Below are 16605 nucleotides of genomic sequence, written 5' to 3'. Positions count from 1 at the left end.
CTAATGGAATCACATTATGCCATTTTGCCATAAATAATAAGACTTAATATCTATGGAATGTTTACTGCGTGCCTGTAAGTTGGGGTCCTCCCGGCTGTGCTGACCTCAGGCCCTTTTCTCTGCCCTGAGTAAGTTCTGCTCCATAAAGTCCAGGCCTTCCCCCACCTTAGGAGCTCTCACTCACACACATACACACACACACACACACACACACACACACACACGTGCTTTGCGAGGATCTGCCGTCCAACAGGTCGTGGGGGCTGGGTAGGCAGACGGGGTCATTCACACATCAGGGGCCCATGGGCACACCTGACCTTTAGATTCATTTTCTCATTTAGTCCTCATAATCATCGTATGTTGAATTGGCATTACTATCCCAATTTTACAGAAACAAACAGGTTCAGGTTCAATAGCTGTCCCAAAGTTGCACAGCTAGAAAGTGGCAGAGCCAAGACTTGAGCCCAAATCTGTTTGACAATAATATCCATATTCTTAATTTCTTTCCTTAGTTCTGAATCTGCTTTTTTTTTAACTTAGCAGTGTATTTTGAACATTTTTCCTTGCATGAATACTCTTCTATAAATGTCCCATAATTTGTTAATAAATCTCCAATTAATGTGTTTTAGGATGTTTTTAATCTTTACGTCTCTTTTTGTGCTAGTATCAAACTGTTCTAATTATTTTAGCTTTATGATTTATTTGGGCTTCCCTGGTGGCTCAGAGGTTAAAGCATCTGCCTCTAATATGGGAGACCTGGGTTCGATCCCTGGGTCGGGAAGATCCCCTAGAGAAGGAAATGGCACTACCAGTCAGACATGACTACTACTCAGTCGGACATGACTGAGCGGCTTAACTAACTATGATTTATTGAAATATATAATAAATCTAGCTTTTAATACTTATTTTTCTCTGTGCTGTGCTTAGTCGCTCAGTCATTCCAACTCTTTGCTACCCCATGGACTGTAGCCTGCCAGGCTCCTCTGTCCTTGGGCTTCTCCAGGCAAGAAAACTGTAGTGGGTTGCCATGCCCTCCTCCAGGGGATCTTCAGAACCCAGGGATCGAACCCAGGTCTCCCACATTACAAGCGGGTTCTTTACCATCTGAGCCACCAGGGAAGCCCAAAACTTAACTCTCAAGCAGTTCATTTTCTAGAATAATGATATATTTAATTTGTAATGTTCTCTAACAACCCTATTATGATTTTAACTGTAATTGTGTTAGATAAACTTTATAGTGGCTAGAGTTTTAATCAGGATGGTTTTGATAAGAATAGATGAATTTTGAGTGCGGAGTCTGGCTGAAGCAAGTTTTAGGTCAGTGTCTCAGACTGCAAATCTGGGAGTCCATGAACCTAGAACATATACTTCATTGACTGTTGTTGGGGCTTTGGAATATTGCCATGGAGTCACTCATAACCATGGTTCTTGGATTTCTGGATTGTGAATCCTTTTTAAAAGCATTTGGAAAATGTGTGCTGTTATCCTTCAAAGGTACATAAACATAGAACTTTAATACAATTTCAGGATATTAGGAAACTCCTGAATTCCATTTATGGATCATGAACTAATAATTTCTCCTTTGGGAACTAAAGAATACAAAATAGAGAAGTCAAGTAGTCGGAAAAATCTAGTTAAGGGTTATATAGCATAACTTGGTTATGGTGTTCAATTGCTAAGTCATGTCCGACTCCTTGCGACCCCATGGACTATAGCCTGCCAGGCTCCTCTGTCCATAGGTTATGGTAATGTCTGCAAAGAAAATACTATTTTTGTGGTATATGGATTGACAATCAGATACTGGAACCAACTAGTAAGAATATTGAATTTTCCTGATGACATTGAAATGAGGATGAGGACATTGAATAACAGCCTTGGAATGCCTAGGCTAACCAAGGAGTAATTACAGAGAATTCCATGGGCAGAGGTGCCTGGCGGGCTGCAATACATGGGGTCATAAGAGTCAGACACGACTGAGTGACTAACACTTCCACTTCCAAGGAAGACAAACATGCCAGGGTGGTTGGACAGAAAGTGAATTTTTGAGTCACTTAGACCTGAATCTGAATCTCAGGTCTGCCCCTTACTGGCAATCAGAATTTAGACAAGTCACACATCCTTTCTGAGTCTAAATATATTACAACTGCTATTAACACTGACAGTAATGAACTACACCAAGAACATAGAGCATTTCTGAAGTGTAAATATGAGGCTATTGTTAATAAGAGTCAGGGCAGAACAGCAAAGTGTTCAAGGTGAATTTGGATTGTTTTTTTTGTAGTTAAAGTGTAGTTCAGCAAAAGCTAGTCCTTATAGAATGTTAAGACTAGAACCCTGAATTGAGATTTCACTAAGAAAGCCAGTATTATTGGTAATCATCAGAAATTTAAGAAAAGTACTAATGAGCAGTTATTCCAGTTGGAGAAGATGTGTGCTTTAAAGGAGTACCCAAGAGACTGTATTGCCATTTTGTAGATCATTAGTATTTTTCAATAATCGTAATAGCAATGACAACTCACATTTTCTGAGAACTTACTCTGCCAAGACATATACTAAACACGTTATATGCATTTTGAACTTTACAACAACCCCCAGAAGGTAGATCGCGTCTTTATCTGCAATTTATCAATGAAGTAATAGGTTATAGACTGGTGAGTGGTGGATCTAGGATTTATTCCTGCATTTAAGCAGTAAATGGTTATCTCAAGTTAGTACACTCATGTTTTTGCCATATAACAAAAAAATTCAAATGACTAGGAATTTTTGCATAATCTTCAATATGTACAGAATTTATTTTGAAAATGAGGAATTTATTAAGGTTATCAGAACTGCCCTCTTCCTACATCTATGTTTCCATGTAATGATGTTAACTAAAGAAATACAAAATTCTAAAGTAACTTCTGATGCATCAAGCATTAGTTTTTTTATTTAATGTTTTTATTATGGTCTAATTTGTTAAAAGTAGGTTAAGTATGTATTCTTATAGATTACTTTTTCAGTTAACTGCATTCAATTAAAGGAATATTGTTCTAAACATAATTATTAATATGTGTATATATTCAAGCATAAGAAAAAATTCAGTCAATCCATTAAATATTTTATGCACATAAGTCCAAATATTTTCTTTCATTTGATCAGAAGTTTGTCAGATAAGGAACATAACATCTTTAATTTTGCTAAAACTAAAAATTAATTTTTACTGTAATAACTATGCAGTTTGGTACTATATCATGTAATGATCATTTACATAAGATAATCTCATCTGAGAGCAATCTATTTTTGATTTGTCTTAAGTAAAACTGACATCTTAGTAATCTAAGGTGTCTTCTTGGCTGTTAAATCTTTTGTGGGGATATTTAAGAGTGTGTTGAGTTTAAAATAAATATTTTAAATCTTAAAGCATTTTTACATTCAACTGTTTAAAAACTTGTTTATAATCTATAAATTTTTCTAAGAAGATTTGAACGTGGCTTTAGTGAATATACTGCTTTAGAACTTAAATTATGAGTTAATTTTCTTTAAGCTGTGAGTGCTCCTTATTTATAATACTTTAGTGAGAAGGAGGAAAATAAACTAATGCCGAAAAGACTTTGTGATAAGATCTCTATGTCTAAAGTCATGGTCCAGTTAATTTAAAATGAAAGCGAAATTCGGAAATTCCTTCACTAGCAATCAGCATTTATTGAGACCCTTTGGATTCCTAAAAATATTTATGGTTTTGAAAGTATTTTACACTTTTTATATGATTAAGATTTAATTTCCTTCCTTAGTTTTGGTTTGGCTTTCCTTTGTCTGTTTTCTTCTCCTTTTTTTAATTGGAAAAAAAAAAAAACTAATAAAGCCAAATATGAGATGGTACTTTTCTCCTCCTTTTGTATAATCTTGTTGCGTGTCTCTACATAAGCTGTTCTGGCCACTCATCATAGTAACCAGCTGGGCCATTTCACCTGCTGGAGCCATTAAAGAGGACTCTCTCCCCCTAGATTAATCCCCTCCGACATCAGTTTTTTGCACTGACAACTGGAGCAGGCATTCAGAATTTGCAGGTGGCCAGTGTGACGCACATAATTGCCTACAATTTTAGGCAATGAATAAAAATGGTCTACATTACTTGTCAAAGGTTGTATATGCAGTGCCAAGTGAGATCTATGGGAAGCCTTTTAGGGTTTAAAGAACAGTTAATAGCAAGGCTGCACAGGGCTTTTTTAATCATAATGCATTTGTAATATAGCACTTTGATCTTCTCCTTGTAGGAAATGGTGTTACATTAGCCACTTTTAAACATTTATGAGTGAAATTCAGTTATAGAAGAGTAAAAGTGATTATTCTTAAGCAGAACATGTTAGATTTCATTAAAAGTTTTTAGCTTGCCCCTTCCTTGTTGAAGTCTGTGGGAAGTCTTTTTCCTGGAGGGTTTCAAATCAGGATCTAAGGATATAGAGCTTTTTCCTTATTTTTCCTGTTGGTAACAGCAAGATTTGGAACGAAGGTATACTAAATATTGAGGTAATTTAATAAGTAGGTATTTATAGAAGACTCACTGATTTATGATAAAGTAACATATATCAATGAAAATCTAAGAACTTTATTACTAATAATTGTATATTACAATAAAATTTGAGAAATGCATATTTAAAACATACTCATAAGTTACCTTAACAACAACAACAAAAAAACAGATGACTCTCAAACGCACTTCTTCTGGAAGAGCTAAGTTTGACCTTTTAGACCCAAGAGCCTTTTATTAACACCTGCCTGTAAGGAGAACCTTGCCACACGCAGCTTTTAGATTCAGAACCACAAAACTGATGAGGAAAGGCTTGAAGGGTTCAGTTTGTGTCACTTGCTGTTTGCCGTTTCCATTTCACAGATGATTAATCTTTCTGTGAAGAAAGGCCAGAGAAACAAAGCACATTGGGCTCTTCCTGCAGTTACTCCTTCTGAATGCACACTAGCTTGCTAACTAAAAGGCCTTTAGATTTCCAGCAGAGAGAGATGTTCTGAAAGTGAATGCAGCTGGTTGGAGGTCACCAGTGCAGGGCTCTTGCCATTGTGTAATGGAGGCTTTGGCAGGTTGTGGGAGGGTGGGGGTTTGGAGCCAGGGACAGGAGAAGTGGGCAGGGAGAAGGTGTTGGCAAAAAATTAATTCAGAATAAAAAGGGTTTTGGTCAGCTGATTTAATATTTTGGAGGCTAGATAATCAATAATAGGCTCAATTTCATCTATTTTGTTTTTCTTCTTAAGGAAAAATTATAATTCAGTATTTCTTTAGTATCCCCCCATTTCCTAATTAATAACATGTTTATCTTGCAATTAACATCACTCGATAGTATTGAAATATTATTAACTCTTGTAGACTTTGGTGTGTTTTAATTGTCTTGAAATTTTTAAGATTATTACTGACTTTGCTAGTATTCCACATTTCACATGTTAAAAGGTTAATGCCACATTAATGTTTCATTGCTATTTGGTTTTTTAATGAGATATTTAAAATGATTATCTGTATGAGTCAGTTCTCTTTTCTTAAAAAAAAACTTCACTTTGTTTTTATTTTGAGGGTTTGAAAACTTTTAATTTTAATATTTAGTATCTGAATGCTTAGTATTCATCTTGTATTTACTTTTTTTCCAATTGTATATAGGACATAATGTGCAAAGTCAAATCCTGGGTTATAGATCAAAAGAAACCTGTTCGATTCTATCATGATTGGAATGACAAAGAGGTAAGTTATAAATATGATTCCATCTGTTATTACCTTTGATTTCTTAGAGAACGAGTTAGAGTTGTCATTATTTTTCACTTAGTATGCCTAGTAAAACTTTATTTCTCTCAATGATTTCTTATTCCCAAACTTGTTATGTTTTTCCTTTCCTCTACTGATATTTCATGACAACTAATCTTTAAGAAAGAAAATCTATAAAAATAAAAATGGCTACTTGTTTAAATATAATTTTCTTTCAAGTTCTTCAATGACTTTATTTACTCAACTTTTAAAAAGGATTCTTTTTCTGTCTCCCACTTTAGATTGAAGTATTGAATAAACACTTATTTCTGACTTCAAAGCCAATGGTCTACTTGGTTAATCTTTCCGAAAAAGACTACATTAGAAAGAAAAACAAATGGTAAGTTTTTTTTCTCTCCAGATATTCCCTTACATATCATATCTATACACATACAAACTCACACATATGTACTTACTGCTGTGTTTGATTTTAATACATTTCTCCTTATTATTAAAAACTTTAAAATGGATGGGAAAGCTTTGCCGGTTGTTAACATTTTGAGATGAGTCTCTGAATGATTTACGCTGGGAGAACTTAAGGGGGGATAAAAAGGAATTACATTAAGCAGTATTGAATTATACATATGTAATTATCAAACTTGAATAGACATTGATTTTTTTTCTTTGCAAAATGAGAGTAAATGTAGTTAGAGCAATAAAACTTTTTAATCTAGGATATTTTAACTTTGTTGATGTTTTATATGACTTTAAAATACCTGCTTAGGATCACAGCTGGACATAAGTTTTAAAATCCAGATTGAATGCTTTAAAAACATTTTTATTAATTAAAAATACTGTCTGGTGGAGGGAAAGATCAAGTATTTGTTTAAAACATACAAATGTAAAAACGATGCACTCATATATTGATTGTCATTTTTGACGTGTAATCAAAATGTACAAGGTTTCCTTTTTGTTCACTTGTAGCTTCAAAAAATTATATGTTCATGTAATATAAGGGCATGTACATATTTGGCATAGTACTCACTGGAGTCTCCGTATTTTATGCTGTTAAGCCTACAAGCCAAAGGTATCCAAAGCAAAATATCTGAATTCTCCTAAAATATATTGTCGTTTTTTTCCCTGTACTTCATTAAGTACTTAGATGCACATGGTTTCAATTTTCCATTAAAAATTCTCATTTCCATATGATATCAAAGAGTGAGAAGCTTTAAACTGAAAAATAAACATTCATAGACTGGAAGCCAAAACAATAATTAATGTCAGATGGTTAACTCCAATAAATCATTAGAATAAATTCTGTGAAATTACTGCAACTAAAAATGCCCTCTTGATATTACTGTAAGACAGTTTGTGTTCCTGATAGGAAACTGAATTTGGCCTCTTTATTGGTAATGTTCTAGAAAGCATAAACCTGACATGGTCTGACTGGTCAATATCCTCCAATAGATAATTAACTTTAAAATAAATAGTTCTGTCTTATTTCTTATATAAAATTCTTACAGATTTCATGATTAATATGTTAAAAATTGTTACCTTTGGGAAGAAATTTTAAAATATATTATTTTACTTCAGTCAATAAATCTCATTGTAGTATGAATGGTATGGTTTCCTGAGGCTCGGTGAAACAATGCAGACATCAAAGTTTACATGAAAAGGGATGAGTCAGTTTCCTTGCCCAAAGGGGCTTCTCACACCTGTATTTGGATGATTACAGGTAGAACTCCCTGGCTCTAATTGTATAGTAAATACCATTTCCCAGACCCTAATGGTAGACAGACTGCTTGGGAGACGCCAGTCTGTGATTTAGCTGTCGCCAGACACCCCGTGTTTTTTGTGAGACCAGTTGTGATGATGATATGGTTATAGCCAATTGAAAGTAAAATCTTGTCTAAATAGCAAATTTTAATTTATAAAAATGTAGAGGTATGGATGATCCTATTTATAAAACCAAATTTTGAATTTTATGTGTAACTAATGATCTGGTTTGGGGGGGTATGTAGGTTTGGTGGAGGTTGTGGGGGGGTGGGGGGGGTCAGATCTTGTGGAACTTAGTGTAATTGTAGCTGAAAGATCAAAGACTGGGTAACTGAGTGATGTTCCAGAAGAGAATTTACCACATAGCCATTTTCTGTACAGTTTCTGCCGCCTGCTGTTCCTATTTTCCCTCAAGCTAGCCATTGACTACCCCCTGTGCATCCCTGCTCGTAAAAAATGATTGAGGAAGTATTTGTCATGTATTTATGAGTGGGAAACATTGTGTGATAGGGAATGGCATCTACTGGAGCCAGAAAGATTGCCATTTTCCTTTCATTCAGCCACTCTGCTACAGCTTTAAATCCTCTGTTTATGCAACACATCCTTTGTATTAAAGTGCAGCATAAATTTTTATTATGAAGGATATGAACACTAGGTTTTCATCACTTATAACATTGCAAGCAGATGTCAATAGTTAAAATATATTTTAATTGCTAAATCCTTTAAATTTGTGTTAGCATCTTGTTCTTTGGTAATGTTTATATCTCAGCTCTATTTGCATTAGCTGCTCCCTTAGCAGAAGAAAAGGGGTTTTTTTTTTAAGGTTAGTAAGTAATGTAATGTAGCAAATTAAAACTAATGCAGGAAGCGGTAATAAATATTTTCATGGGTCTTTTAGATCTGGAAAACTATTTTAAATGGTCAGGAGAGAGGAGGAAAAGTGTGATTCTGGCCATACGAGGAAGACTAAAACTATATTTTAATTACTAAAATTCACTTTAAATGTTAATGTGTTATTTTTCAATCCTAGAAAAGAAGTAAACATTTTGAAAGATAAGTCTATTGTGTTACTGAGTAGGTGTATTGACCTTTTTGAAAGATGTAAACACCATAATGGCCCCAAACATCACTGGTTTTATCAGTGTTGAATTAGTCATTTCATTCATTTATGATTAAGACCTAGCCCCTGAAGAAAAGCTAACATCACAGCTAGGTTGAGTTGTGATCAGATGACAGTAAGTAAGATGTTGTAAGGGATATCCACAGAAACTATTATTATTATTATATATTGTTATGCTTTGAATGAATAAAACTATGCAGCCATTGTTATTATGTTGTTGTCATTGTTGTCTTTGGCAGATGTCAGTGATTTTTTAACACTTGAGGATTTCTATATTAAACATGATCGGTTACTTATAACTAAGATTTATTACATGCAGTATTAATTTTCATTTGAGATTGCCTGCTAAGTCATGGTGTCAGGCAGGTATAGGACATTAGTCCTGCTAAACAGTTGCTTGATTAGGAAGAGTAAATTTCAGTCTTTGCACGTTTGTTGCTCTGTTAGTATATGCTATCTAATTATGAAATCTACAGAACAAACTAATTTTGTGCACCTACATAGCTTTCTGTTGTGTTTCATTTTTGTGTTCTCTTGTCCCCATCCTTCTTAAAACTGCTGCTGCTGCTGCCGCTGCTAAGTCGCTTCAGTCGTGTCTGACTCTGTGCGACCCCATAGATGGCAGCCCACGAGACTCCCCCGTCCCTGGGATTCTCCAGGCAAGAACACTGGAGTGGGTTGCCATTTATTTTCTCCAATGCGTGAAAGTGAAGTCGCTCAGTCGTGTCCGACTCTTAGCGACCCCATGGACTGCAGCCTACCAGGCTTCTCCGTCCATGGGATTTTCCAGGCAAGAGTACTGGAGTGGGGTGCCATTGCCTTCTCTGTTAAAACTGTTAATAAAGGATAATTTTATTTTATTGTTTATTATGCTACATATTTATATTCAACTGAAAAGTATAACTAAAATTTAAGACATTCAGACTTCTTGTGTGTCTTTGTGTATTTATAAACATGTATTTGCATATGCCCTGGTGGGCTTGTGGTCACTGAACATTATTCTCTAATATTACATAAATCAATTAATCTGAGTGTTGAAATTTATTTGATAGGTAGACAGGACTTGCAAAGTCTTTTAAGCTATTATATAATGAAGGGCAATGTGTCAGGTTCACAATGAATTTTTAATAGAAAAATGTTTCATTAATTCTTATTTTTCTATGATTCAGTCTTTCTTATCCCAGCTTTTCTGTTTTTGTTTGTTTTCCACAAGTTTGTACCTAACAACTAAACATAGTTTGGCAATGCTGTACAGTGTGTACCTGGCCAAGGGGAGAATCATGGAATAAGCTCAATATTTTCTTGACTTTTTGAACTGTATGTAGGAATCGCAGGTATTACGTCTCAGCAGTTATTTACAAAGGGGGAAGTGTGAACATTTTTGCATATAATTTTTCATGTGTGCTTAGTCGCTCAGTCGCGTCCAACTCTTTGCGACCCCTTGGACTGTAACCTGCCAGGCTCCTCTGTCCATGGGATTCTCTAGGCAAGAGTACTGGGGTGGGTTGCCATGCCTTCCTTCAAGGGATCTTGCCAACCCAGGGATCAAACCCAGGTCTCCCACATTACAGGCGGATTCTTTACTATCAGAGCCACTGGGGAAGCCCAGTTTTTTTTTTTTTTTTCATGTATATATAATATAAAACAAAACTGTATTCATGTATATCACGTGCTATTCAGGGGCAAAAAAAACCTTTCAGATATATAGGAATAGTTTGAGCTGTAGTATCTATTGGATTCTTAGGCTTTCTTGGATAAGCTCATCATATATTCACAAAAAGTATGGATGTTGACACATGAGCATACTTTACACAGCTACTATAATTATTGCTGTTCCTACAGGTATTTAGTTGTTTATCAACTCTCCATGGAGGTAATACTAAATGATCATCTGCCATAGTGCGAGCCTTAGGTTTTATTTTCCAATTTACAGTAGGAGGTCTGACAGAAATTGTTCTACCTAACTCATCCTTGAACACTTCTCTCCACAATACATATTATGTACATTTCCATTATGTCTTATCAACAGGAGCAGTATTCACCACTATAGGAGGATTTGTTCACTGATTTCCGTTATTTTCAGGCTATATACTTTACATGAGCAAAAGTCCACTTCCGCAATTATATTTCTAGAAGGTTAATATAACCTTCTTCACACAACATTTTCTTGGACTTCAAGAATGCTGTGATGTCTTCTGTAAAACTCTTGTAAGAAGTCTTCAATTTCTGACAAGATTATTCATTGAAGCTAGAAATTTAACATAGATATACTGCTTGGAAAAAAATCATTGTACATTTGATTTACTTGAAACAAAATGGGAATGATTAATTATTCTTAAATTATTCATTTTACTTCAGGAAGCTTCTCAAATAGATATAAAATTAGGTTCAATTCGTGTAAAGTTTTCAGTAATATACCCTAGTATCTAAAACAAGATTCACAAGTATAAGATTTTTTTTTAAGTTTCACTTTATCATCCACTAGTCTGGCAAAGTAAAAGCCCTGAATTATCCATATAGTGTTTCTTTGTGGATAAGGCAATGGCACCCCACTCCAGTACTCTTGCCTGGAAAATCCTATGGACGGAGGAGCCTGGTAGGCTGCAGTCCATGGAGTCGCGAAGAGTCGGACACGACTGAGCGACTTCACTTTCACCTTTCACTTTCATACATTGGAGAAGGAAGTGGCAACCCACTCCAGTGTTCTTGCCTGGAGAATCCCAGGGACGGGGGAGCCTGGTGGGCTGCCATCTCTGGGGTCTCAGAGTCGGACACGACTGAAGCGACTTAGCAGCAGCAGTAGCAGCAGTGTTTCTTTGGGATTATAATTTCTATTTAACACGTGAAGAGTTTTTTAGCTGAATTAAATTTGGATAGCTATAATTTGTAATTTTTACTAGAGATTGCTTTATGAGGACTACTGCTTGTTTTCTTCATTGCCAGATAGAAAAGGGTGATAAAACAGGTCAAGGGTATTCTGGAAGCCTAAACTGAGCTATTTTTTTTTTCAGTATGGGATTGATTAAATTGGTAAATGCTATACAAAAATAGCCTTAATTTTACTGAAGTAAGTGTAAATAAATCTAAAAAGAAAATATTTTCTTATCCTTTTCTGTTTTATATTTTTTTGTTTTTGCTACTGAATAATTATCAATTAGTTATTTTTTAATTTGTGTGATGATAAAGCTTTGAAAGTATCATATGTGCTATGAATTAGGATTTCAAATAATTTCTAGTGAATGGATTTTGTAGAGTTGGTTGTTTCTTAATTTCTCTGATCAAAATCTTAAAAGTTGAAAAGAATATACTAAAGCAAGATAATCTTTTTATTTCAAAACATGGAAGGCTGAAAGAAGTAGGAGGGAAAAGACCTTTGGCTATTTAGGAGTGCTTTTATTTGAAATGCCCTTTGGAATTTGTAAATGTATGTATATGTAATAATACTTTTGAACTTTACTGGTTTTCATTAAATTGTTTTGGGTTACTCGTTCAGCAGTTTCATAGTCCTATCAAGAGATATTATTACCCTAAATCATATAGTCATAATGAAACCAAATCACACGTCTGATGCCATATTTGAAAAAGGTAATTATAGAAGAAAGCGTATCTTTTTATATGGATATAAAGCTATTGACCCACCATATTAGGCATGGTAGGAATTGCCCCTGGCCTATTTTCCTTTTTACCCAGTACAGTTTATAGACAGTAATTTCTCTTTGCAAGATTGTTCACTGAATTTGAGAAAGATACTTTCAGGAGAGTCAGTTTTATTTTCATTAGCACCATCCATTCGTTGACTTCTTGATTTATGAGCAATATGCTTTATCAAATGTGTCAGGACTCATCTTTTTTAAAGTAGCTGAAGAATTTCACTGTATATATTAATAATAGGGAGGAGTTTTACAAATTTTCTTCCAGCTCTAAGAGACTAAAGCTCTTTTAAAAAAACAGTGTTCTCTAGGATTCTCTTATGAAATTAAAACATATATTCTCCATACATGCACACACACACACACACACACACACATATAAAAACTAGGAAATAAAAGGCAAACTTGGGCGTACAGCTATATAATGCTCCTCAGATCACAAATGATTCTCATGTAAACAGAACGTTTCTCTGCCTCTCTACCTGACTCACTTTGGTGAATACTACAAGTTCTGTTGTTATTCTTAAAAATCTGTGTCCCCATAGATTAAGGATGGCTGAGTCAGATTTTGTTTCTAAAACTATGAGTTGAGGTAAACTACACTCATTGAATGGAAGTTTTGAATAGTAGTTGGTGAAGGTAGAGGAGAATGTTGACGCCCCAAAATCTTAGGACTGTTGGTGATAAGAGGGCAGGGCCTTGTGAAGACTGAGGAATGCAGTCTCACTGCGGTGTAAGTGATCTCAGTAACTTACAGTGTGGAAAAGGAAAGCAAAGAGGCCCCTTGGGGCAGTTCCACTGCTGGGCCTAATACCCTTTGCTTACGCAGGACAGGAGAGGAGGAGTATTTTCTGCGCCCTTCCCTCTGTGGCCTCTCCTGTGTTCCCCCGTCACTAGACCTACCTTTGGAGATACTACTATAGTCTAACTATATTGTAAGTTCAATAGACTTCTGAAGGCTAGACCAAAATGCTGGATACCACTGATAACATTGGTGCTACAAGGAAAGTGAGTTCTAAGAAACTTAGAGCATAAAGTCTATTTATAAATTAGATAGTATGTTGTTAGGAAGTTTGGTGTATTAAGAATATAACTACTTTAGAATTTGAAATGCTAGTGTTGTGGTCCTTATTTGATGCTAACTGGTTCTTTGACCTCAGGCAAGTGATAGCCTTTTACATATTGAAGACAGTTCATCTGAATGTTCACATAAAATGTGTTCTGTATAAACAGTATTTCCCAAATTTAATTAGCATAACTCAAAAAATACAGTAATAGAAAAGGGACTTGTTAAGTCTTCTACATGTGTCTTTGGGGGATACATTCTCTTGTTTTTTCTTTCCATTATATAGATAATGGAAAAAATGTATGCTTTGAGACAGTTGTCATCCAAAACAAACTGAGAACTGTCTCTGTTGTGCAGTATGGGTAGCAATAAAACCCTTATCACCACCATCTTCTATAGGGTTCTGCCCTTATCTCATAGTCAGGTTAGGACCCGTGACTTCATTATTTGCAGTTTAGAGGATTTTATTGTCATTCAAAAGAAGAGATGCCCGTGCAGATTTCTTCTCAACTCTCATATGTAGGTTTGTCGTGGTAGGATTTTTTTCTAACTGTGGGACAATCCAGAGCATTCCTGAGGTTACAGGTACACAATTCATGAGCAACTCTTCCGGATTGAATTGATGATAAGACCTGGCCTTTTTCCCTCCTCTCATTCCCACTCCCATACCTCTACCCCTTGAAAATAAGTCTTTTTTGGATCTTACCATGCTCTTGTTTTTCTCATAGTGGGCAGCTATTGCTCTGGCTAGAATGAGAACAAAGTGGAAATAAAACTTACTTGTAGAATTGGCATGTCTATATTTGAAACTAGTTACATTACTCAAAATATTACACTTCCTTATTCTAAATTGCCCTAGAAAGCGTTTCCCCATCAAAAACATTTGATTACAAAACGCCCTCAAAAGCCTACTAAATCCACCATGTAGTAAAAATAGTACAGTTTGGGTGAAACATATTTTGGTATCTGACCATTTTTATTATCAATTTAAAATTCTGCTAAAAAATATGTTTCAGAATAACTGACACAGGAACTCTGAGTACACCTCTGTAAACTGGGGGCTGCACGCTGGTTCAGTCTTTTTAATGCTTTATCAAGAAGACAATTAACTTTATAAAAACTGTCATCATGAATTTAAAATTTGTAGATTCATATGAATACTATAGGCTTATCAAGAAGATAGGTACTATGCTTTCTTTTTCCTTTTCTAAGCAAATAATCATTGAGCCTGGACAGAAAAAACCTTTGCCCCCATAAGGGTTATAGTCTCATGGGATAATAGACAACTAACAAACAAATATTTAATATAATGTCAAGAAATGATTAGAATCACTTTGCTGTACACCTGAAATAATATAACATTGTTAATCAACTATGTTCCAGTATAAATAAAATAAAACATTTTTTTAAAACAAAGAAAAAGAAAGAAGAAATAACCTCAGTGGCTTAACTTATATCACTATTTCACTTGATCATTTTTTTTCACTTGATCATTTTTATAAAATACTTTATCATCTATGTTTATGATGCCTTCATTATGCTAGTCTACATCTTTGAAATCTCAGAATTAATATTTAAGATTTATACTTTTTCTTCAAAATTAATTATTAGCTTGAACTTTTTTCATCATATCTCTCACATTTTAATGTCTTTTTCCCCCATTTCCTTTGCCACAGCCCTATCACATATAATTTTATTGCTCTAAGACTATCACTCTATCTACTTTTTTCAGATAAATCGAGCATGTAGCATAATGCATAACTAAAATTTAGTTAACAGCCAGATTATATTTGCTCAATGAATAATGTTGGGGTGTTATTTATGAGTTGTGAAAATTAGGCTGCTGGAATTTTATATCTGGCTTTTAAAGTCTGTCTTTTGGAAATTTTGCCTTTCTCATTTTAAAAATAAAATGAGAAAGGTAAAATAAAAATAATAACTCTGTCTTCCTCATAAAATTGTTATGACTATTATATCAGTTGATACACTTTGATCATTTACGATAGTAATTGGTACATAGTAAATTCTGCCCCCAGAATTTTCAGTGTTTACAAATGAATGAAAAGATAAATGCACGAATTAAATAAATAAGTAAATCAAGGTAACAGGTTGCTAATTTTAGTTAGGGTGGTCAGGGAAGGCCCTTAAGAAGTAAAGGAATACACATGACAGAGGAAGGATCTGAGGAAAACTTGGTCTAGAGAGGGGGAATAGCAAATGCAAAGGCAAGTGTGATGGACCATCGGAAAAAGAGTGTAAAATGTGAAGGCAACCATTTGATAAGAGCTAATAAATTCTTATTCAACTACATTGCAATTAAAAAGATTAAAACGTATCCTAAATGTGTGCAAGTAAAATTTGCAATTATATAGATTATTTATATATAGTATAAATTTGCAGTGATCAAGATTGCTGGGAGAAATATCAAAAACCTCAGATATGCAGATGACACCACCTTTATGGAAGAAAGCAGAGGGACTAAAGAGCCTCTTGATAAAAGTGAAAGAGAGTGAAAAAGTTGACTTAGAACTCAACATTCAGAACACTAAGATCATGGCATCTGGTCCCATCAGTTCATGACAATTAGATTGGGAAACAATGAAAACAGTGACAGACTATTTTTGGGGGCTCTAGAATCACTGCAGATGGTGACTGCAACCATGAAATTAAAAGACGTTTGCTCCTTGGAAGAAAAGCTATGACCAACCTAGACAGCATATTAAAAAGCAGAGACATTACTTTGCCAACAAAGGTCCATCTAGCCAAAGCTATGGTTTTTCCAGTAGTCAGGTATGGATGTGAGAGTTGGACTCTAAAGAAAGCTGAGTGCCAAAGAATTGATGCTTTCGAAGTGTGGTGTTGGAGAAGACTCTTGGAGAGTCCTTTGGACTGCAAGGAGATCCAACCAGTCCATTCTAAAGGAGATCAGTCCTGGGTGTTCTTTGGAAGGACTGATGCTAAAGCTGAAACTCCAATACTTTGGCCACCTCATGCGAAGAACTGACTCATTTGAAAAGACCCTGATGCCGGGAAAGATTGAAGGCAGGAGGAGAAGGGGATGACAGAGGATGAGATGCTTGGATGGCATCACCAACTCGATGGACGTGAGTTTGAGTAAACTCCGGGATTTGGTGATGGACAGGGAGGCCTGGCGTGCTGCGGTTCATGGGTTGCAAAGAGTTGACTATGACTGAGCAACTGAACTGAACTGAGATTTGTTTAAAATTTCATCTTTTCTTTTTGATGCTTGTCTAGCAACATGCTAACCCAT

The 16605-nt window shown here is 35.1% G+C and overlaps 1 protein-coding gene across 1 annotated transcript in view; it reads left to right on the top strand.

Moving 5' to 3' along the window:
• Positions 1-16605, top strand: part of OLA1 (Obg like ATPase 1) — a 165714-nt gene that overhangs the window by 113769 nt on the left and 35340 nt on the right. The window contains exons 6-7 of the mRNA XM_018064821.1: positions 5642-5722; positions 6025-6122. Coding sequence (XP_017920310.1) covers positions 5642-5722; positions 6025-6122 — 179 coding nt within the window. The remainder of the gene's footprint in view (positions 1-5641; positions 5723-6024; positions 6123-16605) is intronic.

Source organism: Capra hircus, chromosome 2 (genome assembly GCF_001704415.2).
Source record: "Capra hircus breed San Clemente chromosome 2, ASM170441v1, whole genome shotgun sequence".
Classification (NCBI taxonomy): Eukaryota; Metazoa; Chordata; class Mammalia; order Artiodactyla; family Bovidae; genus Capra; species Capra hircus.
This window is presented reverse-complemented; position numbering and strand designations above follow the sequence as displayed.